At 41.8% G+C, this 27,709-nt stretch overlaps 3 protein-coding genes across 6 annotated transcripts in view; all 3 read right to left on the bottom strand.

Moving 5' to 3' along the window:
• The window catches only part of LOC109480888 (E3 ubiquitin-protein ligase MIB1-like), a 40,931-nt gene extending 23,938 nt beyond the window's left edge, over positions 1-16,993 (bottom strand). For 2 of the 4 annotated variants that reach the window (XM_019783218.1, XM_019783219.1), the window contains exons 1-13: positions 16,891-16,993; positions 15,844-16,238; positions 15,495-15,666; positions 14,669-14,903; positions 13,939-14,014; positions 12,947-13,080; positions 12,506-12,582; positions 12,062-12,248; positions 11,493-11,637; positions 10,873-11,006; positions 10,283-10,390; positions 9,573-9,770; positions 4,532-4,683 (exon numbers count right to left, since the gene is read on the bottom strand). In XM_019783218.1, the coding sequence (XP_019638777.1) occupies positions 4,532-4,683; positions 9,573-9,770; positions 10,283-10,390; positions 10,873-11,006; positions 11,493-11,637; positions 12,062-12,248; positions 12,506-12,582; positions 12,947-13,080; positions 13,939-14,014; positions 14,669-14,903; positions 15,495-15,666; positions 15,844-16,192 (1,967 nt within the window). In that variant the 5' untranslated portion in view covers positions 16,193-16,238; positions 16,891-16,993. The remainder of the gene's footprint in view (positions 1-4,531; positions 4,684-9,572; positions 9,771-10,282; positions 10,391-10,872; positions 11,007-11,492; positions 11,638-12,061; positions 12,249-12,505; positions 12,583-12,946; positions 13,081-13,938; positions 14,015-14,668; positions 14,904-15,494; positions 15,667-15,843; positions 16,239-16,890) is intronic. The other 2 variants (XM_019783220.1, XM_019783221.1) reach the window with 1 other exon arrangement.
• Positions 16,994-20,030: 3,037 nt separating this feature from the next.
• LOC109480885 (neurensin-1-like) lies at positions 20,031-21,647 on the bottom strand. The gene is made up of 2 exons (XM_019783214.1): positions 20,979-21,647; positions 20,031-20,484 (listed from the first exon to the last, which is right to left on the bottom strand). The coding sequence occupies exons 1-2, from the start codon at positions 21,468-21,470 to the stop codon at positions 20,299-20,301; spliced, it is 678 nt and encodes a 225-aa protein (XP_019638773.1). The 5' UTR covers positions 21,471-21,647; the 3' UTR covers positions 20,031-20,298.
• Positions 21,648-23,671: 2,024 nt separating this feature from the next.
• On the bottom strand, positions 23,672-27,511 carry LOC109480906 (O(6)-methylguanine-induced apoptosis 2-like). The gene is made up of 10 exons (XM_019783268.1): positions 27,171-27,511; positions 26,733-26,854; positions 26,509-26,607; positions 26,165-26,341; positions 25,813-25,874; positions 25,433-25,491; positions 25,163-25,266; positions 24,981-25,045; positions 24,636-24,826; positions 23,672-24,339 (listed from the first exon to the last, which is right to left on the bottom strand). The coding sequence occupies exons 1-10, from the start codon at positions 27,250-27,252 to the stop codon at positions 24,266-24,268; spliced, it is 1,035 nt and encodes a 344-aa protein (XP_019638827.1). The 5' UTR covers positions 27,253-27,511; the 3' UTR covers positions 23,672-24,265.
• Positions 27,512-27,709: the final 198 nt, after the last annotated feature.

Genomic DNA, 27,709 nt, shown 5'->3' with positions numbered 1-27,709 from the left:
GTGATGATTGTTGTCATATTCCACATATACTACATGTATAGCACATAACAAGACCACCAGCTGCAAAAACAGAGAGCTTTGACCTTCCCAAAATTGTGCACCACATTTCCCATGCAAATGTAACTACCAACCCATCCAGAGGACAAGAAGCCAATAGGGCTGTGATGGCATTCAAAGATGTCTGACTTCTACATGATTGTGTTGCACAATGGTGGGTGGAGGGCCAGCTTACAAGTGTTTTATTCTTCCCTTCTTGACTCTTAAAAGTTGAAAGTTAAAAGACTGCATGTAGACCAATGTAAAATTGACATGGAAACAGCTCCAGTGAGGTATGAGTATCAGTCTTTAATATCATAAATCTAGTGGTGTCAGTAAGTGCTAGACAACAGACAGGTGGATGTTTGCATCCTTCCATCACCTTCACTATTCAGTATTCATAATATGTACGTCTTCATAATATGTATGTGTATTCAAACAACATTTGCCAAAAACACATCTTCACCTGCAATCCAATTGGGAGATTTCTGTAGTACACGTGTTTAAAAAAAAGCACCAGGGTCTGATATAGGGATTTTGAACACTGACACATTTGGACTGATGTCCAAGAGCCATGATAGCCAAAGCACAATTTCTTACTTACATGTACTTATAAGGCACTTCTAGGTTTGAGATGCACTCCTGGTAGTAATGTTTTGACTGAGTATGTCATTTATTATCAAGATTCTACCTCCATGGTATTAGCAACATCTGAAGATGATTGGAGGTGAGTAATTTCGGCAGACATTTGACAAATCTTAGATTTGCATACCGGATATCAGAAAGGAAACTCTGCAACAGCGATACATGTGCTGCATCTGGAGCAATCATGTCTATTTTGCATATTGCTGAACTTGGTGCAGTGTCATTTCCTATATCAAACCCAATGCCTATCAAGACATCACACATCATGACTCAAAGTGTTTTCCTATGTTAAGTTGTTGTTTTTTGATGGCAACCCATTTCCAATGTTCTCACGACCACTTTGGCTGGCATCCAGGTGTGGGCACTGGTCATTTGTTTAAATTCTGGTCACAATGAAATTTGCAATTCAGGCTCAACGAGTGCAGGACATACCAAGACTGACCATTACCATAAATGTAGGTCCACCAGACTTAGATCGCAGGAAGATTATCTGTGTGTGGATCTAAAACATCCCATGTACTTCATGATCAGGAGGCAGTTTGACTCTGTGGTGCAATATGTGGTGTGATGTAGTATGGTCTGGTATGAGTCCTGGCATGTTTATGTACATTTTGTATAACAAGAAGATGTTGGAGTCCTCCTATGAGTCAACATATAATCATCCCCCATGTGCAAGAAGTCCATTTTATCCCCAAATCACCATATTAGGAGCTGGCAATTTCTTAAGTGCTGGGAGGTCTTGTCATGGAAAGTACATGTACACTCATGTGTGCTGTCATACATGTACATGCAGTAGTATTGGGTATACATGCATTTACATATCAATGGCCATGTCAGCTTGAAGAAGTTTATAACCAGAAAAAAATCAATATTTGTAGCATTAGAGACTAATCTAGGGTCCCTTTTCTTCTTGCCACACCTAGATTTCAGCATCATATCAGTACGAGTAATTCTTCCTGATCTGACAGGGAATGGACAGGTGGACGGGCGAGCAAAATCACCCTAGTTTGCTGTATATTACTAGTAAGTCCTGGCAAGGATGCAAAATACTGAACACCTTAACCTACATCATGTTCGCTTGATTTTTTTTTCATCTGAGATGCTAGAGATCCATGATTTATTACGTGCACGCTTATTCATTTCCTATCAGTAATAAGAAAATGTCATGTTCTTCTTAGTTGCAATGACTTTCTTTTGGCGTGCTCCATTGTAAGTTGTAGTATTTGAATCCCAATGTGTCTAGTTGGGGATATCAACAAAATTTGATAAGGCTTCAGGATGCTTGCTTGCCTGGGGCTCTGATGGTGATTTAATACATGGGTTGCCCTGGATCAGCAACATGCATAACGGTATTTGTGTCATTTCCTTTTGATGGCATTGAAATTCGAAGCACCTTCGCCACAGTGCATATCAGCCCATTCTGTGAAGTGAGTGTTCTGCCAGGAAAACTGGCAAATACTTTTATACAATATTCAACACAAAATTCCAAACAATTTTTGTTAATTTTTTTAAAATATCTTGTTTCATTAATTACTGTGAATTTAAACTGACTACCACAAGTCAACAAAGCTGAGCAGGAAATTGAAGACAGGAAATGAGATAACCTATTCTAGAACCTTTGACCTAACTTCCTACCCACGTACAGTGCTAGCATGTGGGAAAATGTGTGACTACAGATTGTAAAACACGGGCAAGCAAATAGACACACCAAAAACAAATCCTCTGTATACAGAGGTAACAAGAAATTTGAATGAATAAAGAAATGGAAGCAACTACAATACCGTAAGTTACATTACGGGAATACAATAGAAATGCCTTGTGCTAAATGCTGGACTGTGTTCTTGAACTGAACTCTCAGTTTCATTCAACCTACGAAGACTGATTGCTGACTTAAAACTGTGAGGTTCATACAGCATCTATCATCAGGAGGGAACTCAGGCAGCGGACACAAGGGCATTTTTTTCTGTCAAGATTGACACCCAGTCCCAGTATAAAGAAAAGGTACAGCATAAATCAAATTGCATTTGCTCTGGGATCTTATATATATTATACAAAGCTCCAGGTATGCACCATTCTGATTTGGTTAGTGGATCTCTGCTGTGAGTTCTTCATCAACTTCTGTATGCTGGAGCTCTCTGGAATATCTGTAAGGGCTAATGTCACACAAATGACATGACTGCTATTACCATTCTATTTTGTATTCTCCCCTTTCCTGTAAAGTAATTCTCAAAGCCAATAAATGGCACTTCAGCAAATATATCAATACAACAAGTCAAACCTGGCCCTTCTTATCGATTAAAGATTAAATCGTGTCTTTTTTGCTTGCAAACCATATTCATACCACCTACAGAGATTCTGGACATCGATACGAAGGTAGAATTAAGTCTGCATAAACATTGATTGACTTGCAGCACACACGCACACACATGAAGACATGCACACATGTGCACACACACACACACAAAAAAAATCCAAAGCTTGAGACAGTTACACCCAAGAAACCATGTTCCCTGGGAAAATACTGAAATGAGCTAGCAGTAAGAAATATGCTGATAATAGAATTGAGTTGTTGTTTTCTCAATGACTGAAAGCTAGCACTTTGACAGCAACTTGCCCTGTCCCTAATCCCTATAACAACTCGCCCATGGACATGGATATGGAACTTGACAGAAAATGTTCCCCACAATCATGAAACTTGACTAAAGCTGCTTACTCCAATACCCATGTGACTAGAAGGAAGTTGTTCATTCAACGCTCATAAAACTTGACGGAATTTGTTCTGCCTATTATGCACAGATTTGAACAAATCCTCTCCATCTAACGTCCAAAGAGCTTGTCATAATCATATCAGGAACACCCATGAAACTACTGTATAAGGAATCAAATCCACCCAACATCACTGGAATTCTGATAGACTTTCTCAGCATCCATGGGACCAAGTACAACCTGACAAACTGGAGTTTACTAGAAGTATTGGGATATTCTTATCCACTCAACAGCACTGGGACTGTGGGAAATGTGGTTTACTCCACATCTACTACATTTTCATACATCACATAGATCCCAACAGAACCTGGTTCAGCCAACATTCACAGACATCAACATTTATGTGACTTGGTGAGTTGGCTTAGGTCATCTAAGGACCCCTTTCCACTGGATGGTGATCGCTGTGACCAAAACTGGATTTTGTGACCCTTGATTTTAGAGCAGGAATAAAATCCAAAATGTTTGAGTATGACTTAAAAGACAATAAACCATCTAAAATGCAAAAAAAATTTGTATGTATGAAATTTTTTGACCAAACTGTCAAATTTTTGGTCAGTCAGAGGTCACTTATTGGTCACAGTCTCTAGTGGAAAGGTGGTGTCATGTGACTGAGTAAGTTAGCTTAGGCCACCTTAGGAAACTGTAGGAAGAATATTGCTGAACTTCTCATGGTACCATACAACAATACTGTCATAATTCGTTCAACACTCTAGCATTGATAAACTTCAAGGAAACACCAACTATGTGTTTAAACATATGCAGATACCAAATCATCTCAGACTCAGACAGATGCCATGTACAAGTTCCTTGTTCTAGGAAAATTCTTATAGCTCTTATTGAAAAGTACAATGAACAGTGGACCATGGCAAATGTCAACTCCTAAGGACTATGAGTATGACCCTTTCCAGTAGCCAGCAAGTCAGGTGAGCGACAACTAAAGGGATTCAAACTCATGACCTCTTGGTCCAGAGGCAGGGTCACTAACCACCAGACTATGCATGGCACAAGTATTTTTCCTTGTCAGACCTCTCAATAGATTACCTGATTTTCTAAAAGTCAAACGATAAAGATTTTCATGACTCACCTGGCATTCCCTCTGAGTGCTGCATGGTGCAGAGCGTTGAAGCCATTGTTGTTAGTGATGGTCATGTCTGCGTTGGCATCCAGCAGTAAGGTCACCATGTCATCTCTCTTCTTACTGATGGCATCATGCAGCGCCGTGTCACCCTCAGAGTCCTGGGCACAAAAACATGATCATTTATCAGTTTTACTGCCAGGATTTATTCAACACAAACTCCAATGTTAGCAGTTTATTTTCTTTTGTCATTTTATTGGTTTGGCTATAAAGGAGCCATAATACAGCCAGCAGCTACCAAACTAGCCAGTAGATATTACAAAGGGCTGGTCAATGTAGGCAGTTCCTCTACATAATAACAATAACTTGTTAATCACTTCATCAGCACAGGTGTGTGCAAACTGTGTTATGAAAGCAAGTTATTTTATAGTTTCTGAATCTTATGCTGATGGATGAAAATAAAATTTCATTTTTATGCCTTTTTTATTGCAAACCTTTTTGCCATTGCAATGAGCTACATTGCCAAAACAACACTACCAAAGCCCACTACCAGCAGGTATTGAATCAAGCAATGATTGCATAATTGTTTAAACACATTTAGAGTTCAGTTAAAGCTCATATTGAAACCACAGTACCCCAAAAAACTTTTCCAAGAGTACTTGGTGATAGAGGTACTAACTACACCTGAATATAAATTTAATTTTCTGATGAAAACCTGTCTATCCTCGGTTTGAACCAAGGCAAGGCCCAATTAGTACTGATCACTTTCATTGAAATTCTATACCTCTGTCTGGAAATCACATTAGTACAATACAGTTTCAGTATATCGACCTAAGATTTTGAAACAAAATTATTTCAAGGCACTCCTTCTCCACAGTAAATGTACATATTATGTGCAGTTTATATATTAATTCTGGGCTATAGAGGTGTGTCAAAAAATGCAATGCAGTACAACCAATAGTTGAAGAGGCGTATGACAGCCTTTAAGTACTATCCATCAGTCATGACACATAATCATCTCACACTTGCACTGCTGCATCTGGACCATATTTCCAGCATGACAGAAAAATCATCAAAGTAATACACTGTCTATTGATCCGGGAACATAAAATATCCGGCCTCATCGATTTCTATAGACAGGCGGAGGGCTGGCTGTTCCAGCGCCACCTCTCACACTAACAGCTGTCCCCTCCTGGCCCCCCTCCCGACTTGTCTGGCCCCAAGTGCCTCTTATAATATACTCTGCTGTCCAACACTTCTTGATGTACGCGTGTGGCGGGGACAACAATTCACCTGCCGTGTAACATTTGCATACGCCGCGCCGGTGACATCATTGTAATGTCCTTGGATGCAGGGAACAGGGAGGCCTCCAAACCCTGGTTGACGCTGGCTTGAATAAGTTTGTTTGACATAGTTTTCTGACGCAAGTTTCTGGGCCAGAATCCACTATGAAATTAGACTTGAGCTCACTGTGTTGTTGTTTTTTTTCATCAAACACTAGTCAGCCTAATGTCATATCCTGAACATGGCACATGCCACACATGGAATTCCTGTGCATCTATGCTGGCTTCTCTAACACCTGTCTTGACCCCACCTGCCTTGCACCATTTTGATTGTTTTCTGTTCTGTAACAATTTCATCAAAGTCTACCTATGAAGACCGTACTACCGGTAGGTCAACTTGGGTGTGCACGGGTGTAGTAAGGATGTTATATATTGTAGCAATACATGACCCAAAATAATATGTGACAGACATTGGAAAAATGTCTGTGACATATTGGAGCCCTTTGCAGAAACATAGTGAATATTGCAAAGAATTAAGTAATTGCAATATCAAGAAATTGTGGTACGTGTTTGAAATGAAAGAGAGACTGTAAGGCATTTAGTAGAATGACATGTGGGTACATACAACACAGTTTCAATTCATAATCTAATGTTAGCGATATTCTACAAATTACATATGGACTTGATGCAATAATGATACACAAAAAGCAGAAGTTGTTGACAATATAATCATCTACAACTATTTAGAATCATGTTTTTAGAATAATTATTCACCAAGCCTCAGCTATATGAGCTATCCCGTGCACTAATCATTTCCTGTAGGAATGCTGCATTTCATCTCCACATTTGTAAAATACATGCCTCACCAGGGAACAATGAAATTAGAAAACATTCATTGATTGAAGCGAGGCAGTCTCGCAGGGGTCAGAGTTTGGGTCACGTAGTGTGAGGCACAGCTAATGTCGAAAATTGTTGGATCTGATGGAATAGACGTGCCAATGCTTCTTCATAATGTACAAGTCAATTTTTCACATTTGCAGGGCCTAGTATGGTTCAGATGGGCCACCTGGCCCTGCACTACATTGATTGGTTGTGAAGGGGTGCCCACAGTCCTGCCAGGTAGCAAATTGCACAGAATTGACAGGAAGGATATTGACTGTCAGATTTCTTTAATCTGAAATATGTCCGATGGGAATGAATGGATCCTTGCCCGGTGCTGTAGCAATGCTGTTAGCTTACATGAACGAACAACAAGTCGCATTTACTTGCACTAAACTGCAGCGGTGCAAAATAACCTCTCCGTGTCTGAGAATCACTTTCAGTTCTATAGGAAAGCCAATACAAAACGTTCGCTCAGTTTGACACCATTCATTTGGCAGAATCATCTTGATTGCTTGGTTCTCAGATATCATGTTTTGAACATAAAACCAAAGCAAAACCAATCAGATCCCAAATATGAGTCCCCTGCATTTGTGATGACTGGAAGGCTGACATTTTATTACATGTATTAATATGCACCTTGTAGGTAAAACTGCAGCAACAATTTTACGGATTGTCAAAGCAACTCTACTTCCAGCTTCATGGGTCTCAATCTAACGTGTTTTAGAAATTGAAAACTAGGAATGCCTAGCTTTTTCTTGCAAAACTGTCATTCAATATCATGCAGACCAATCTAAAACAAAGTCTTGCTTAGATTTGCCACATCACCATTTCATGGTGGTACAGGTAGTTGTAATCTGATTCTTGATGTCTTTAATATTGAGCAAAATTCTGACAGCCACAATTACTTGCTTGACAGTTACCCAGGCGTGGCACCATTGATTGAGAGGCCTGCTGATGGATTTCTATGCAAATAAGGGCATTACTATGCAAAAATTTATAGTTCATTCTACACACAATAGGAAATACAGAGCAGTAAACCCGATATTAATGTCTTGTCATTGCAGATCCTTAAACTTATGTTATGTAACTGTCCCATAACAATTATCACACATGATGCACACCTATACAAATATGGGTTTTCATGTGATGATATGCACATACTCATGGTCACATACACACACACAGACGCACAGAAACCAGACGTACTCTCGCTGCATACGGTAGTTTAATGCGTCTACCCAACAGCTCTATTATTGGTGGCATGGGCAAGGCGCCAGGTGAGATGAAGAAGAAATGTGATATGGTTGGTCGGTGGAAACTTGGCTCCTTAATACATGTATGTCAGGTGAGAGGCTAACAAAGACAGCGTTCAAATGAGACCCTTGTAAGTATGATATGACACGGGGACATGGGGACACAGAAATGATGTGGTTTAGTTGACATGAAAAGCAGGAGCAATGACACTTGCGTGTATTTTAACCCTATTTTCTTTAATATACCTTCACATCTACCACAAACCACACCTTGTTTTTCACGTTTACTCCATCTTGACCTTATGACAATTCCTACATGATGTCTAATTTCCTTGTGATAGGAAATAGGGTAGAGGTGTCTCTATAACTACAGAACCCTCACTGTAGTCAAATTGAGTTATTACCATCACTACAAGGTGGAACAAAAAAGTGCAGAACCTAATGCAAAACAACATAGGAGGGCCACCTTTGATTGTATAAAGGTACTGCAGTGCAACCAAAATTTACATTAACCTTTTGGCACTATCACCTTTGTCAAACTTTTAGTCATAGAGTATAAGAAAGTGTACTTCCAACAGGACAGAGTGGTAGGGGAATGTGTACAATGGCCAATACAGCAAATATGACACCACTCCAACAAGATCCCATAATTTTTATTGGGCTTATAAGAGAGTCTATGTGCAGCATGGACCTACAGGGGGCAGTTTCAAAGGATCAATATGAATAGACAGGCCTTCATGACATTGGTTATTGAATATAGTTTTTCCTGCAAGGGCAAACAAAAATGTCAACCTCACCAGCATCTTTAGCTGGGAAATAAATGATATCATTTTTCATTACCATTATTGATTTTCACTTACTTAAAGGCATTGCTCTAGATTGCGAGTGATTTGGACCATATGGGACTCATACTTTGGCCCTCAGTTAGAGTAAGGGGAAACTACACTGGTGGTTGACAGTCTATATGGCGAATTTGCATGCATAGCAGCACAGATCAATCCAATCATTCAGAAAAAATACATACTTTTGTCCTTCATAGCCAAATGAATATTATCAAATGTAAGCCTCAGATTGATTGGAGACTCCATGACAAATTCTCCTGTCATCTGCTTTTGAAGTAGAAGCCATTTGCTGCCATGGACCTTTCTTGGACACACATAAATCACTTTTAAATGCCAATGCCCTTTCATATCCTTGCCAAAAATTCTCCTCCCATGGGACAAGCTAAGGTAGGGGAGTCACATAAGACTTGTGTTGTAGGGTGTTTAAATTCCAAGTCAAAGTTAAAGGCTACTTTGACCTTTACCTTTCATCATTGACTGAGCATAATTTTTAAAGCCATACATGGAACCTGATAATGGCATGGAGTACCTACCAAAAGGATGGAAAACTTCTTTAGAGTTCTGATATACCGTACAACAGCACAATCTACCACAGGAAGACAAGACATACTTGTAAGTGACCCCCTCCCCCCCAACTCTTAACTTAAACTGATTGGAACACACTCTAAAACATGTTACATTTGCATGGCATGCACCAATATCTGATTTTCTAAAAGTTTCCATCATACCAGAACCATTCAAAATACTTTATCGCTACATCCAACAATATACAGAAAGGAGGAATTCTTACCTGTAGACTAGGATGAGCACCTAGCTCTAGAAGACTCTTGACCACGCCCACATGCCCCTTGTTGACTCCGATGTGCAGTGCTGTCTGTCTGCGTTTGTTGCGAGCGTTCAGGTCGGCTCCAGCCCGTGCCAGGTGCTCGATGATCGTGGGTTCATCCCCGAAGGCTGCGTGGTGCATGGCTCGGTCACCATCTTTGTCCTGGGCACAAGACAAATCAAAATATCACACACACACCCTTCTGGACAGACACTCCATCAAACATAATACAACATAATGAGACTACTTCCAGTTAAATCTTTGGACTACCTTTTCATGACACATGGATTCCCCAGTGACTACTGGAGTAACATTTAACTTGGTCTAGAAGCATGTTTATGGGTCATGTGGACAAGCCACAGAAAATTATTAAAACAGGTGAAAGCTGGTACTGTGTATTCTTCCTTCTTGTTTATTCTCTCTATATCTTCAGATAATTTGCTACTCATGAGTTTACCTTGATAGATTTCATGATAGGTACCTTCACCACATCTTATGGCCACATGTATTATTCTTTGAGTTGCTAGAGAAAGATTCTTGCATGATAGCTTTTAATTTGCGGGATACTACTCCAAGTAATCATATGTGTAGTAAGTTCTTTGTTTCCTTCCTTGAGAGGGGGAAGGATTGTGTGAAATTGTAAGAGTGTCACTGACTGTTGGGCAGGTTCTTACCTCTACCTCCAGGTCACATGAGTGTCTTATAAGACAGCGCACCACATCTATGTGGCCGTTCTGGCTGGCTGCCTGGAGAGCCGTGTGCCCAGCAAACACACCATTGGCCTGGGGAGAGGAATCAGCATCAGTGTTGATAACAGTTTAAGGTATATGTATTAGCTTGAATGGTGAACAAGTGCCCCCTATTGGCAATTAAGAGAACTGCATAATAATCCAGACAGCTGATAGGGTCTATGATAAGGAATCCTATAATCAGTGTTGGTAGCTTTGAATGGTGCACAAGTGCCAGCTATCAGCACTTAAAAGAACTGCACTGTAGGCCAGACAGAAATAATGACCATCTGTAGCTGTACATGCAATCAAAACCTGATATCCAGAGTTGTAAAACATGAGCACAAGAGCATCTTATGTGCTGTTTACGTCTGGGTGAAATGTAGCAATAAACGACATCATAATAGATCTTCACAGACAAAAAGGAGCAGACTCATTTTCAAGGTTCTTTTTTTTGGACTTCTGGTTCTACATACAAACCAAATTCAGAAACAAACATCCCTTGGAACTCCACAAAATGAAGGTGTGATCCTTACATCTGACTCAGATCTGTTCAGGATCTCCTCCACTTTCTGGTTGTCCCCGTTTGCCGCTGCCTTGACCAGTTCCTCGTTGACATCACCAGACACATGGGTCTCGAACAGTTTCTTCAGCAGGGCAGACAGACGTTCTGAAATGGTGATCAGCTGCTGGTCAGTAACGTCACTGGCAGACAACAAAGTAACTTAACTGTCCTGATGTGGATGAGGAACACAGTTCTCAATCTGCTTCTACATTTAATTAAGTGAAGATAAAGACTTCCAAAAAAACTGTTACATCCAAACGGTTGAGTTATTCATATACCAACAGTCAATTTCAGACCAACAAATATTGCTTGTGTCATGGGGGGGCAAAAGTTATTTCTTTCAACATTTGAACACTTCCCTTTACATTAATACTTGTGCTCAAGCAATGCAATGCAATGCAATGTATCAAACATAGAAGTACATTTGTATATTTACTCCAGTAATGCAAACATTCTTGTGTGTCAAAATTCATCTATTGAACAGATCCAATTTGCCACTTTAAATTGATGTGAAAGTTTACAGTTTCACAGTGCGCAGTGTAGGCTTCGCACTGATCATGAATTGCACTGGTAAAACAATTGGACTCCTACCCCCAGATGAATTGCCGAGAGCTGCCTCTGATGAAGCCACCTTGGCCACCGCTGCAGGGTTGTAGGTCCAGGATGTTCCACACACCTCCACCTTCAGGTCACTGTCATGGTAAATCTGCTGCACTCTGCCAATCTTACCAAGGGTCTATGGACACCAGGAAAGAAAGATGTGGGTTATCTTGAGTGGAAGTGTTCAAGTAACTTCAAACAACCAAAACTTCAGGGATTTATGACTTCATGACTAGATCAATGTTATATTTTGACCATGGCCAAAAACTAACTACAAAAATGCTGCAGAATCTTATTTCACAGATTTCCTTCCTGTTAGCCTTCTTTCTCTCTAGTAACAAGATTTCGAAAGCAGATCTTGATTTTTCTTCAACACTAATTAAAAAGCAAGAGTGATAGCAAAATCAATACGAGATGATGTAACAGAATTACTCCATAGCTCAGATAATCACATACCTCTAGAAAGTCAACTGCATTCTAGAAACTAAACTGAAGAAGCTGTTTCTGTCCAGTTTGGGTAACAACTGCAACATACACTGCAGCATAACAGCACAACTTACCGGTAGCATGGCATCTGCCCACTCCCCGTGGCCTCTCTGTAGCATCTTGACTCTCTCCAGGTCACTGTTGATCTGCACCAGGTCCCCTACCTGGAAGTTCTCCCTGGCAGAGGTGTCGGCACTGGCACCAGCAGAGGAGCTGGACGACGTGCTGACTTTGGTCAGCACTGCTGGGTTGAAGGTCCACCTGGAACATGTAGAGATAATCAACTTTACATTCATGAAAGAGTTATTGTAAAACTAAGACAGCAGAGCAGTATGAAATTGTGCCAATACACTGCCTCCTGCATCACGGTGCTAGAAATAAAGGTCTCAAGCCATAAGAGAGCAAGGAGTCAAACCTCTTGTTCACTGAGAAGACACCAGGAGGCAGTACAGTTGTTCCACTTTAATTCACAATAAGAGTGCACAAATTAACTGAATTGTGTGTGTGACTGATCTCACCTGTTCCCACTGGGGTAGGACACCACAATGTCATGGTCCTCGTCAATCCCACAAACAGTACCAGTAGAACCAAGGGTCTGAGGACGGCAACAACAGAACGTAACAATATAGCCTTATTTTCTTTAAAAGGGAAAATGGCATTACAGAGTATAATACATATTCAAAGTCCATTTTATGCCAAGTAGTTTCTACGCTGGTACTCAACTGGATAACAACATGAGCAAACATTCTTGCATTCACATCATCTTAATCAAAACTCTGCCTTTCTTAAATTGGATCATAACATAAATGGAGTTAAAAAACATTCCAGCACTTAAAAATGTAAAAAAACAAAGTAGCTAATCTAGTATAATGCCGCACTACATACTAGTAACAAAAGATTTAATTCATTCATCAGCAAAACTGCAGAGTCACTCCTGTCCTGTGACGTGTGTACCTCACCTCGAACATGCCGTCCGTCCAGCCGCCATGTCCGTGCTGCAGGGACTGGACAATCTCCAGGTCCAGGTCGATGTTCACCTGGTCCCCGATAGCCAGTCCTCCAGGCCCCGCCCTGCTGCCTGCACTCTGCTCACCTGTACGGGGGAGGGGGGCACGGCTGTAGTCACCAGCGGTGTGGCCGACAAAGTTTCTACTTTTTCTCAGCCGGTTGCCATACAGATTAGACATAAGAATATAGGCTACTAATCAATGGATATTCATAAAAAAAGTCTTCTTGTCTTTCTGGTAATGCTGGCTGTAAGATTGCATCACTTTTATGTACTTCGTAAGACGCCATCAGTAGACAGAGTAAATGAATAAAAGCTTGGGAAGAAAACATTCGATCTCTGGGTACACCCTTCCGGAGCAAGGCTGTCATTCATCAGCTGTCTGCGTGTGACCTGCCCTTTGTTTGTGGGCATTCCTTTGGACAAAAGACCTCCACGGTTCATGGTACTTTGGGTGACACAGTTCAAACTGTCTAGTTTGCATGGACAACATGGTCTGTAGATGTATCACTACTTCCATGGGTGATACTGGACCAGTCGGGTCATGGTTCAGCCTTTATTTTGCCATGGTTGACACTCGATCAAAAAAGAAAGGGAACAGACCACACAAAGGATGACAGGGCATGTGGTGCCAGGTTCAAGTTGTCTAATTCATATCACTTTTAAGTGCTTCTTGAAACATAATACATAAAAAAAGGGAAAACTGAATATTGCAGTAAGATCACAGGCATCAATTTGCCACACTTTCCCTTAAAAAAATGTGGATTATCATCCATCAGTTTATCCACCTATCGATGGAACTAGAAGCAGCTATTATCTCTACTGTATTATATAACAAGTGTGTCTTTCTCGAACACATTTGAAGTGAATATTCATAGCTCTAAATGACATCAGTCACTTTTGTTCTCTCCATGTAGTGTAAAAGTGTAAAAGGAATATTCCTACCAAGCTTACCCAGACAGGGCAAATGGTCTCTATAGAAGGTGCCTCCTTTGGCGTCATTGACAACTTTCAAGTCCGTCTGAAACATGACAACACACATCAACTGTATAACATGCCGTATATTTGTATCTGCTTTGTCCTGGGGTACAAATGAGAGCAGCTCACTGAATAGTGTTTGGCACAGACAAGCTGCAATGTTTTTCTTCTGACAGAAGACAATTAAACGTGTTGAAAACAAACATTGTTGGTAATTAGCCAAACCCTAATTATGAGGTACACAAAAGACATTGTTTTACACCCGGGCTTTGATGCACTACCTAAGGTGATTAGCACTAAAATGTTATTATGTTAATGACAATAGAACATTTGCTTACAGATAAAGAGTAAGTTTTGTATCTCATTATAAAATTTCATTGACACTTTCAAGACACTCCTCACCATTCAATGCTTTCCTAAAAATGTTTTCTTTTCCTTTCTGTCATTACATCTTTCAGACATGCTGGTCAAACATAAAGGCACCAATGTAGATATTCTCAAGTCTCTTGGTGAAAATGAATACATAGCTTTAGTTAGGGATATCCTCTTAGATGTGACATAAAGCTGTAGGTCCCAGTGGGTGTGGATCAAACCTCACAATCCAGTCTACAGCTTGTACTTACTGTTTAACTGGTGTGTTCACATCTAAAGGCAGGTTACCTGTTATTCAAACAAACAAACAAACAAAGAAACTTACCATTCCTTCAAACCCAACCCTGTACAAGTTCTTGGCTCCATTGTCCCACAGCACATAGGCAGCACTGCGAGGACTGGAGGCGCTCCAGTCCTGGATCTCGGTAACCTTCCCGCGCCGCCCGTTACCGCCGTCCTGGTCCTCCCACTGCCAGTCTACCCCTCGCACAACACGAGCCCCGGGGAAAATTCCGCGAGCAGCGATCTTCTTACTCTTTCTACGCTGCTCCATCAGACTCCTGATAACAGAATAAAGGAGATGTTCAACCACACTTTAACACACTGACTTGAAGGTTGACATTAACAGTAATATTATCCAGCTTATATCAGTACCAGCAGTTTCTTCTCATTTCAAACAAAATGACTGGATTCTGTCTAGACAGAATCAAGAGTCTAGCATAAAACAGATTATCACTGTTTTCGTTTACATGACACTGAAGTTCTAATTTTCACAGCTGCTCACAGAGGATGCATAAACATGTTTAATACAAAAACATAGCAAGAACTCATTGCCCCAGACAGTAAAATACACTAACATTAACAGTTCTGTATCTGTATCTGTATCTGTATAGCCGGTATAACCGCCTTTCGGCGTAACACACCAGCTTCGCAGGCACGCGGCGCGGCGGCAGCTGGCTATATTACACCGATCGACTTGTTACACCTAACCCTTGAACTTCTAGCTCTAGACATTGTTCAAAGCTATCTATTGTTCTAATGTTGAAAATGGGACTTTGCAGTTTACAATACAAAACGTAAACAATGTTCTATAGCAATATTACAATGTATAACATAATGCCAAAATGAGAATGATTCTGGCATTCACGTACCTCTCAGTTCCAGGAGTGGCTATTCTATAGAATCTATGACGTAAGTTGTGCTTGTCTCCGTGGTAACAGGAGGAGCACAGGTCATAGTTGGTGCATTCTGCACACTTCCACCTGATTCCAAAGATGGGCTGCATACGGCAGGTATCACACATGGTGCCATCATGTTTGATGCCTAGGAGAACGACAGGAAAAATACATGTAAAGAATCAATTATAAATTGTGCTATTTCATGTGTGTAAACAGAAAGTTGGTTGCTCAACATTGATCTTAGCATACTCCGAGATGAAATTTCCTATTAGTTTATATGTGAAAGTCACAGATTCCAAAAAGTTCAGACTTTCCAGCTCACCTGTAGGGCTGCTGTCCAACATTCTCAGGTCGAACGCTCCAGCACAGCGGTAGTTCGCTGCTGTGCCGTTATCCCACACAACCACCACCTCCTCTGGGCTCTCGAAGTTCCTGACAGTTCCCACGTGCCCCTCCCCTCCGTCCTGCTTCCCCCACTTCCAGTCCGGCCCGCGGATCACGCGTGCACCCACGCCCTCCATCAGGTTGACTCGCACACGGCCAGGGTTGGCGTTACTCGCCACGACGGCCACGGTGGGGCTGGCGTTGGCGGCAGCCGTGGCACCGCCATTCAGGTTTCCCTCGCGCTCTCGCTCCCGCTCCAAGTTCAGGTTGTGATTGGCTGCGCTCATGGTGGCGATCTACTCACATGCTGATGAGCAGAAAGACTTTCGCCATCTGTAAAAAAAAAATAAAGAGTTTTTCTTTTGCACTTGAGAATATGGAGTAAGAGATCACCATCATAACTGAAAACATTTGTTCAAGCTCCTACTATACTGGCAAACAGAAAAGTGCATGTGTGGTATAATTTTTAGTGTACATAACCAGCTGCTCAGCCTATATCCATATTAAATCAGTAATATAAAAAGGTTAAATTTGAGTTGATCTATTTTTTCTAGATTGGACACTTCTAGACAAGGAGTAACAATGTTTTGTTTAGCATATGTTCCTGAAATACCATTCATGTTGTTACAAGGAAATTTGTTTGTGGTTTTGTTTTCCTATAAATAGTTCGTTAGCGTTATATGGTTTGCATGGTCATGTGCCATTACACAACATACGTATCTAGCTCACATTCCTTAACCCCAAATAATTGTACTTTACACTGATTTTAGAAATCAGACAGTGATTCAACGCTACAGACTGCGACCTACTCTAATACTACCATACGTCTATAAGTGCCCCCCTCCCCAAAAATTCGCTTGGCGACTTCCGTCCACAAAACAGCCGATTTTGACGACTGTACCACGGCGACTTTTGTCTAGCGTCGGCAACTAGCGTTATCACACTACTGTCCGACCTATGCGCTACTAAAAACAACCCGACATACCATTTCGTTCGTGTGTCCTCGATCTCTAGGTTCTTCCTCCTAGCTCAGCTCCAGCTCCGATCCTGTCACCCGAAAATACTTGAAGTCGTACATAGATCGGGTACAGCTCAGAGCAGGAAGTGACGCAACCTTCGGGTGAGGGTACCGAAGATTGGTAACGGGAGCATGGTATTTTCCCATATATGCAAATATAATTCATTAATATATGCAAGATTTATGCATACATGCAAGCACGTGCATTCATTACTACAACTTGTATACCCTATGTATCATAAGCAATTCATTCTACATATAACGTTACTCCTTTGCACTCATTCTTTCTACCTCAACCTAAGGCACTCCCACATACCCCTGCTCACTCTTACGCACCCTGAGCACTCTCACGCACCCTGTGCACCCCCATGCACCCTGCGCACTCTCATTCAACCTCCCCAAACCTCATGCACCCTCACGCACCCTGTGCACCCCCATGCAACCTTCTTAAACCTGATGCACCCCCACGCAACCTGCGCACTACCATTCAACCTTGTTAAACCTGATGCACCCTCACGCACCCTGTGCACTCCCATTCAACCTTGTTAAACCTGATGCACCCTCACGCACCCTGTGCACCCCCATGCAACCTGTGCACTCTCATTCAACCTTCTTAAACCTGATGCACCCCCACGCAACCTGTGCACTCTCATTCAACCTTCTTAAACCTGATGCACCCTCACGCAACCTGTGCACTCCCATTCAACCTTGTTAAACCTGATGCACCCTCACGCACCCTGTGCACTCCCATTCAACCTTGTTAAACCTGATGCACCCCCACGCACCCTGTGCACTCCCATTCAACCTTTCCAAACCTGGACACTTATTTTCTATCCTATAAACCTGATTCGCAGCTACTCACGAAGAGCCATTAAAATGGTAAACACATACTGTCTTATCTACTCCCTTTCTTTATTACTCTTTCTTTATATAATGGCTTGAGGAGAAGGGGTAAGCACCTGACACGTACGTTTTAAGGTGTAAAAAAGGTAATTATTTCTGTAGTTGCAGTTTTCGAATAGTTGCAGTAATAAAATTACAACGGTGGAATATTGACAGCTGAATTTGCTCAAGTGAATGTTTAAAAAATCAAGAATTACAGTATTTGTGGGAGTGCACAGGATGCGTGGGGGTGCATCAGGTGTGGGAAGGTTGAATGAGAGTGCACAGGTTGCATCGGGTTTGGTAAGGTTGAATGAGAGTAAATCAGGTTTAAGAGGGTTGAATGAGAGTGCACAGGGTGCATGGGGGTGAATCAGGTTTAAGAGGGTTGAATGAGAGTGCACAGGGTGCGTGAGGGTGCATCAGGTTTAAGAAGGTTGAATGAGAGTGCACAGGGTGCGTGAGGGTGCATCAGGTTTAAGAAGGTTGAATGAGAGTGCACAGGTTGCATGGGGGTGAATCAGGTTTAAGAGGGTTGAATGAGAGTGCACAGGGTGCATGAGAGTGCATCAGGTTTAAGAGGGTTGAATAGGAGTGCACAGGGTGCATCAGGTTTAAGAAGGTTGAATGAGAGTGGGCAGGGTGCATGGGAGTGAACAGGGTGCATGGGGGTGCACAGGGTGCGTGAGGGTGCATCAGGTTCGGGGAGTTTGAATGAGAGTGCACAGGGTGCATGGGGTTGCACAGGGTGTGTGAGGGTGCATCAGGTTCGGGGAGGTTGAATGAGAGTGCACAGGGTGCTTGGGAGTGCACAGGTTGCATGAGAGTGCGCAGGGTGCGTAAGAGTGAGCAGGGGTGTGTGGGAGAGCCTAAGGTTGAGGTAGAAATAATGAGAGTGCAAAGGGGTAACGTTATATGTAGAATGAATTACTTATGATACTTGGGGTACACAAGTTGTAGTAATGTGTGCATGTGTTTGCATGTGTGCATAAATTTGCATATATTAATAAATTATATTTGCATATATGGGAAAATACCATGCTCCCGTTACCCGAAGATTGCCGAAAATGGAGCCTCGGATCCCCGAGTGACGTCACTTGGACCTCCGAGCGTTGACAGCCGCTTCCTTTGATAAGGAGGTTTCAATATTGAATGCCACACGAACGTTATATCATCGTTATAGGTGACCAGGCGCCGGTAGTTTGTACAAAAACATACTGTTAGTGGTAAAACAATATAAAATGGAAGAAAACTAGTATCATCCACTGCGTTCTGCGTCTACAGTCGTATGGAAATGTCCTGTAGGCGCAGTCAGTCTTTCTTCATGCGGACTATGTTTGGGAATATTCATAACCGTTACATATTGATAATAACCAATATTGCCAAGCACTCTTCTTCTTTTTCTACCCGTATGTTTGTTATCACGTGCGTGTATGTAATGATCTGTAATCAAGATCATCAGCCTGTACATGTACATCTTGAATTGAAGGCTATGATATTATCGTGACCCGGGGCCGGGATTGATAACCAAAGCCAAGCCCGCCCGCTGGATGACTGAACGGCGTATGATGGCGACGTTTGGAACAGTCGACGTTTTTCTCTGCAGCCATGCCCCATCAGAAATATTCATGTGTGTTGCACCCAAACTAGGTGCACGTAATCTAGTTGAGACTTTATATATCAAAATTGTTCAAAGTGATACTGACAGTAACACTAATGACAACAGCATCGCATATATACGGAATATCGACATCTTTAATTAATTTCTGGACATATATTTATTTCATTTAACAATTCGTATACTTAGCATAGTTACCGGTGACAATTATCCTGAGCTAGCCGACAAAGAAATGTTGCACCTGGGAACGAAGAATTTGTTACAACAACAATGTGATAATCTGCAGCTGGTGACATATATACCTCTGAATCCAGATCATGCTTCAGTATGGCAGCATTCGATATCTACTTTCTTATCTCCCTCACTCACTCATTCAGCACCGCATGCTCCAGGGAGCGTAGCTCCTCTCCAAGTTGACTTCCAGTTCACTTTCTTATCAGTTAATTTAAATACCATGTCGCCACAAACTGTCTGGTGTATTAATTTGGCTAACTTTCAGCTTTTTAACTTTCGCTCTGCTTGTACAAGTTGCGAAGCAACCGGCTACAACTTAATAATGTACGGTCACCTTTAGTGACAGCATCAGCCTAAAAAGTTATCAATTATTTCTTGGTCCCAAATCATCATCACGTTGCATACTATGACAAGAGATAATAATCAGCCAAAAATAGAAGGCTTGTCTCTGGACTATGTGATTTACCACACGAAAATACATTCAATTACAATTACAATATCTCACACTTGAACTAAGGCAACCACGATCCATAAACTATTCTTTATTCCGTATATACATATAATCCGAGTAATGTGGACTTTATTTCTGCAGCATTTGTTGCGCTGAATGATGGAATGTTTCCCGAAGATAATGAATGATACTAGTTTTCCAGGAGGTTGTCGTCTTCCTTTGGCGGGCAGGGCTTCGGGTCTTGTGCCCCCGGCTGGACGCTCTTCACCTGCTCGGTGACAGGGATGCCCGACCCCGGGCCGGACACGGGCAGAGTCGTCCCCACAGTGCCGTACCCTCCCGGGCCCACCAGCAGAGGATCGCCGGCTATGCGGTCCTGGAGTAGGAGACAGAAAATCGCTTTATTCCTTTTCGTGCTCAAATAAAGTCATATCACAAACAAAGTGACAAAGGACACATATGACATTGATATCATAGCCAGTAAAAGAAAATGCACCGCACAGTGTATATACAAAACGGCAAAGGTGATTTCAAAGTATACATGAGACAATTAGAAAGATTGATAGTATTTTTCTATACAGTACCAAATTTATGACACATGCAAATCAAGAGGCATATGCCGACCGATGATTTCCTGTCCCACATACTGTTGACCCTCCCAGCGAGAAAGGTCGCGGGATGCGCGCCGTCGCAAACGTGACAAAACAAACGACAGGCATATTTGAAAACACGACGCTGAGTACCAATTGAATGATTAAATTTGACCCGGATAATCATCCGTACATAAATTTGGCCGACAATACTAGTAAACGTTATTTGCACAAAAACATACGATCTAATAATAAATGATATAATATAGAACTGTCGCACCTTAAAATCCTCCTGCAGCAGCATCTCCTTCTGCATGTACCCAAGCAGGAAGCTGGGCACGAGCAGGGAGATGGCGACCGTCACACCGCCCAAGCACAGTAGAATCAGGCCCGTCAGTTTACAAGCATCCAGTTTGTCGTTTAGATCTGACGCGCTTGAATCCACGACCGGCACGCCGCCGAGGTAGCCAACAATCTCTCGACGTTGGGGGATCAGGTAGCCGATTAAGATGGCGACGACGCCGAACGCGAGGAGGCTGAGCCCGCAAACCATCGCCAGCTTGCAGAAGATGTAGGTTGAACGCTTCGGCTTGGGGTTGATGAGGTAGCGAAAGTCATCGGAGATGTAGGGGTTGTCGTGAGGGTTGGAAGGGTCGGGTGGTCCGTACCCGGCACAGTCTTCGTAGAAGCGGTGCAGGTAGGAACGAACGCCGAACTGAGGCGGGCAGGAGTACGAGGAGGAGGAGGAGGGGCCGTCGGTGTCATCCGCCATCTCGCCCGGTGGTCTCACGCTTTCCTGCTGAGGGGTTGGGAAAGGTGCACCGTCCCGAGCTCAGACCCTGCTACAGCGCTCAACGTCGTTCCAACCTCGCTCCCTACTGAGTCCGGCGCGGACGTCAGGAGCACCCCCAGCCCCCTGGAAGCGATGGGAATTCTTGGTCTGGCCGTGCGTGGGAGTGAAGGACAGATACTGTACATTTTGCGCAGCGCGGTACACGATCAAAAATTCACGCACGTCCGAGGGTTTGTCAAGAGAAGCCTCGTTTCCATTTTCAACTTTCACGCTTCCGATATACAAAAGCAAACAGAATCCATCCAACACGCTATCTCAAACTTCCACACAGTTAACAGAGACAAATTTGTCCTTTCATATTTTCACATGAGGATGACGTCAATTTAAATGTGCAAGTTGTGCAGCAAATCCGGTAATCGTTACCGTGCAATACATGATGAATCCCAAATTAAAGATGTCTCCGGTGGGGTTTGATAACATCGGTTTCGTGCTCAGTATCAGCGCTCTACTCATCTACTCCGTTAAGCTGCTACCCTTCTGAATAGTACTACAGTACTACACCGCAAAATATTGTACTTTCTTAATAATCTAGGCAATGCAAATCACAGTATCTTATTCTTTTACCAAAACTCTGCGAGCAACAGGTGTCGGATCGGATGTCACTCATTTCGGCACTATTACAGCCGGGTTTATCGTCCACTGTGGTCATTTCCTATGATCTGTAGAACCGCAAATATGGTTCATATCTTCATGCCGATGGGTTGTCATTTTGCTTGTACATGATACTTATAATTATGCATTTTATTCAATGTGAATGCATGATCTTTAATATGTTACGCGCTCCATCCGTAGTCACGTTTCAAGGGCAAACTTGGCAAGTCAACAGCCATGGTAGCCTGGATCTGTCCTTGGTGCTGATTGGGCATCATTTCAATGGTCTACTTTTAGTTCAAATTCTTTTCATTGATTCTTTACTAAACGTCAGTGCCATTGATTTCACATCCCAGACGTCACTCATAAACCTCTAAACCATTCTTCCTGCTCTCATGCGTACAACATCCATAGTTCTATATCCTGTTTATGTATCCTTAACACGCAGTTCCGCCCTCACTATTAAGTATGCCCACATGCACCTCAGCGTGATCCGCGCAGTGTGCTTAATAGAGGCTTATGTCGGATCTAATCACAGTGATTAGGAGACCCGTGGTTGCATCTGTCACAGCATGCAACAGAACAGACAGCCGAAATTTCAGAAAGCGGTTCTGATTTATTCATGATCATGTCACTTCTTTAGCAAGAACATATCACAATCACTTCGGTCTTGGCATAAAAATACTAAAAGATATGCCCTCGAAGTCCCGTGTCACGTCACGGAGTATTATGTTTAAAAAATGATTATCATTTCGAGCAAAACAAATATGCCGTTTCGTTTAGGATGACAGACCCGCATCTCCCGACTTTGACACGGGGACAATCTGACGCACAGAAGGACTGCTAATCAGTCCCGGGTGCCAGACTTCGGAAGCGCGGTGACGACAATAAGGACGTCATCACACTGGGCATACTTATTATGTCATTTTCGCTTTCACTGTGTGTTTGACAAGCTCTTAAGATCTATTGGCTTTTGGGTAGGTTGGAATATTAGATATAATAGATGAGTCGGCGGGTCCTCCGCGTTTCCGCCAGCCTGGCGGCAAGCACATACAGCTCGGAACGCTCTCTTGGTGATGGAGCAGGCTGTATCCAATATCTAACAACTTAGGCTTAGACGGGCGATAGCTCATTTCGCATATAATCCTAGCAAGACCTGATCCTTTTCCTTCAACTCATGCAATGGGTGAGCCACAGGAAGAAATCAAAGAAGCCAAGGGGATTTCGTTTATATTGGCCCATGCATCAAGTAGACAGCACTACTCTATAGCTAAGTAAGCTAGATACAAGCTGTGGACAGCAAAATCCATCTGTCTGATTTCGGCGGCATAACAGAACATAAGGCAATGTCATTGAAAAGGTTCTTACAAGGATACTTTCTATAATACATTGTACTGTAATACAAGTGCTCTTAGATGCTAAATCAATCTTATGCCATATGTAGGACTGCTGGATAGGGGAAAACAACAAAGTCGGTTCATTCTAATAATTACTCAAGAGAATGAAATGTAACATGATTAACAGTTCTGAACCCTTTTTATTCATTTCACAGATACAAACGATTTTACAATACTTTTCTTCTCTATACATATGTACAGTATATTTACAATTCTCATAGATATGTTCAATACACCATCATGTATATGACATCCTTTTCACATGGTATGTACATGCTGAGTTTTGAAAAGGATGTACTGTACAATAGAGATTTGTCCTGGCACATACGTGGCAGCTCAGCTCCTGAAGCACTACCTGTCCACCATGGCCCCTTCAGTTTAAGGCACTCACTTTTGCCAAGATCAACAGAAAATTGTCCTTAAAGTCATTTCATGGTAATACTGTTACCACTTTACGCACCAAGCAGCATACTTTTTACTAGATGTGAAGGTTCTCTGACAGAATATATAACAGTGCTCTGAGCCGTTCTCCTGTGCAAAATTAATTCTACTTTTAAAAATTGACCAACCAGCGTAACTGAAGCATAAATGCACATGATATAAAGTGCTTTTCAATCAAGTACAAATATTTCTGTACAGGAAAAGTGCACAAGATTGGTTGATACATGATCTTAGCTGCATGGCATCTAAGAGGTTTGCTTAAGTAACCAAACTATGCTCCAGTCACTAAGTGGGCACCCATCTTCCATACGTGTTGTAGATGAAGGACTGCTTGCCTGTTCCTTCTGGATGGTACGTCGCTGTGCAGAGAGTACAGTGTTGTATGTTAGGCATTGATAGTGGAATGATGTGTAACCTCATAATAACATTAACAGCCTGTTTTCAATTGATAAGAACATGCAGTTGCCATTTCCTATTCCTGATGCCCCAAAGTACTCCTTAATGATGTCACATAGAAGGATGACTTCCAATGAAAAAAATGCAGTCACACCATTTCTGTTTTGCATTTCTACAGACTTGACTGGCCTCAGGGATTGCTTCATATCTGTCACTTCTACAGAGTATCCGACCCTTAAAGGGTCGGTAAAAGACTGACCTGGTCCTGGCTGGTCTCGCTCCTTCCCCTTAAACGTCCAGCGACTGGTGTTGGACACAAACATGGAGCTGGACATGTAGTGTTTCTGTGGACCTTTATAGTCCACCAGGTTGTAGGCCCCAGGGCCTGGGTCAGGTATGGGGTGGGGGAGGGGCATGGCTGGGGCTGATATACACAGGTAGTGCTTCATCCTGGAGGAAGACAACATCTACAAATTAGTGCAATATCATGGGCGCAAGAAAAGTAATAAATTTCCTTTTTTCTCATGCCACCAGGACTGAATAAAAGAAAAGTAAATGTCCATTTCTGGTCTTTTTAACTACAACTCAGGCATTTAGTACTTACGGAAACTTTTGCCCCACACGCTTGTCAGCTTCCTCAAAGGGGCGATATTCTCCTGGACCTGGGTTCTGTTGAGAAAGAGATAGATACAGACAACTTGAGTTTTTGTTATTTATCAATGACAACCATCAATATAAAGTCAAGAAAAACCCATTCAAACTAAGTGGATAAAAACCCCAGTGTACCTCATTTAGGTTGGCTTTCCTCATTCGATCTGAGGTGGACTTGAAACTGGAGAATGGGACTTTGACACTTTGCTTCACCTGATGATCATTGATGTCATAATGCCCTGAGGAGTGACAGAGACATGTCAGCTTTAAGTATGATTTTCATTTTTCATAGCCATACGAACATAGAATGCCCATCACTCATTAGTCATGTATTTTTGGCTCCAAATGATAAATGGAAAGTCATGCCAACATTGCAACCTGTTAGAAATTGGACACAAAACTTACATGGTGCTGGCACTTTGGATTTGACAATGTGGACTCCTTGTGGAGGTGGTCTTCTTGTTCTAAAGAGGGGAAAGCAGCTCATGTTAACAACTGATCCAGCATTTTAGGCAGTATACTATTGCTGCTCAATATCATAGTAATATCTAGTATTTAATGTGTTTGCTAGTAAATTGCTACCACAACTTAACATTATGCATACACACATAACTTTTGATATATTCATCAACTCAAGCAATACCAGCAGATACTGCTGGATCTATCCTACATCTAACCAGGTCTGAATTTAGAGATTATGGAGACATAGGAATGGTTTTGGTCTCCTTTAATTCATGTACTTTTACAAGACAAATTTATGACATGACATGAGATTTGTTACTTACGTTGACTTAAATGATGCCTGCACAGGTTGGCCATAGTTTTTTGCTACATTAGTTTCCACCACCTGAGGAAAAAGATAGCATCCTGCATTTAATTCACATCAATGTGACACTGAAACACATAGGGCAGGTTAATTCAAACAAAATACATAATCAACCACCTGGATTTCTTTTTGATCTAGATGTCACAACCATTACATGACAAATCTTAAGTATCATGTGTCCAATCTGTATAATAATACACAACATGGTGACTACTACACAATTCCAGGTTTGAAAAGCATTCTTACATCATACAATCATGCATATCATAGTATAGTATAACAAAACGTCAATTACACAGTATGCCTCTTACAGTGTATGTATTAGGAGCTGGCTTGTAGTCTGGTTTCTCTGTGCTGACAGCTATTGGTTTGTGGAAGGCTCCTGTGCAGCCTGCTTTGTTATAGTCTCCTTGGGTCCTCAGCAAGGATGGCAGGGCATACACAGGGCCGGGGCCAGCAGGGGTGATATGAGATTGTTTCCTCTTACTCTGTAAATGAGTGACAAAAGAGTGGCATATCAAGTAATGGTACAAATATTACAAATATCAAGACAATACCATCAAAATGTCAATATTACAAATATCAAGACAATACTATCAAAATGTCATAAATCGTTATAAAGTATCTTGTATACATAACAACAGAGTTGTAATACCTTAGAAGCAAATCCTCCCGTGCCCTTCTTGGAGAGAGATGTACTAGTGTTTTCTAGTGTCCCATGTCTCACGTATGACCCAGGGCCCGGTAGATCATTCTGGGTGGGAATAAAGGCAAATGGCAACTGTATGAAACATAATACATACAAAAAACAGTACTGATTGTGAACACGCAGGCCCCAATACTGCAAAACAGTAACTCAAAGCAAACAACAGATCTTACCATGTGTTCATCGTGGTTGAATCTTCTTGATTTGGCTCCAAATCCCTTCTTGTCAGAATTGTCAGAAACTATTGTCTGGAATTTGCTTGGAATGCTAGATGTGGCTGCTGCAATTCCATGACCTGAAACAAAGATTCAATGACAACGGTTAAATATTCGTCCTAAACCTGGATTACTGTCCAGCTGAGGAATTGCTGGCAACATCTTCAGCTGACATCAAGTATACAGGTTATCTATTGTAGCTGTCATTACGTTTTGTTGCTATTCGAAAGCAAGTCTCAGGGAAAATGTTACTTAATAATTTGTGTTAGACCCTCCCACCCCCTCCCTCTCAAGACCATCACCATTATACTTCTTAGAAACACACATGTTTCGGCTAAAATGTTATTAAAATACAATTCTATTGTCTATCCTACTCCATATACTTCAATGACAAACCTTTGTGAAGGCGTCCTGAACTTCTTTGGCTGTGAATTCTCCGTACACCGCCTTGATCAAAACTTTTGACACTGTCCGCCATGATTTCCTATACTTGTTGACGGTGCCTAACAACACCCGGAACAACTGTTATCCCCTTGCGACTGACAAAATAGACCCGAAGTTTCGGACCTCAACAAAGGAAAATATTCAAAGGAAGATTGATAGAAAGGGTATCTTTGATAACTAGCTACAGCGACTCTGTATTTTGATCCATATAAACCAGAAGGAAAACAGAAATGAAGCCCAAACCATTTTGCGTAGTACTACAAAACCATTTCACTATCCTTGGCGACAGTGTGTGTTTACAGGGTGATGGACTATACTAATGCTGTAGAGGGTCAAAACAGATGAGAGGTAACATGCTGGATTGTGCTTTGTTACATTAATATTTCTTAACATATTCATAGAAAACATTAACAATATATCTTTTATTGTCTAATTTCCAGGGACCAGATGTTACATACTACTCACATAAAATCACTGCAAACCCCTATACT

Source organism: Branchiostoma belcheri, unplaced genomic scaffold (assembly GCF_001625305.1).
Source record: "Branchiostoma belcheri isolate BF01 breed outbred unplaced genomic scaffold, Haploidv18h27 scaffold53, whole genome shotgun sequence".
NCBI lineage: Eukaryota > Metazoa > Chordata > Leptocardii > Amphioxiformes > Branchiostomatidae > Branchiostoma > Branchiostoma belcheri.
This window is presented reverse-complemented; position numbering and strand designations above follow the sequence as displayed.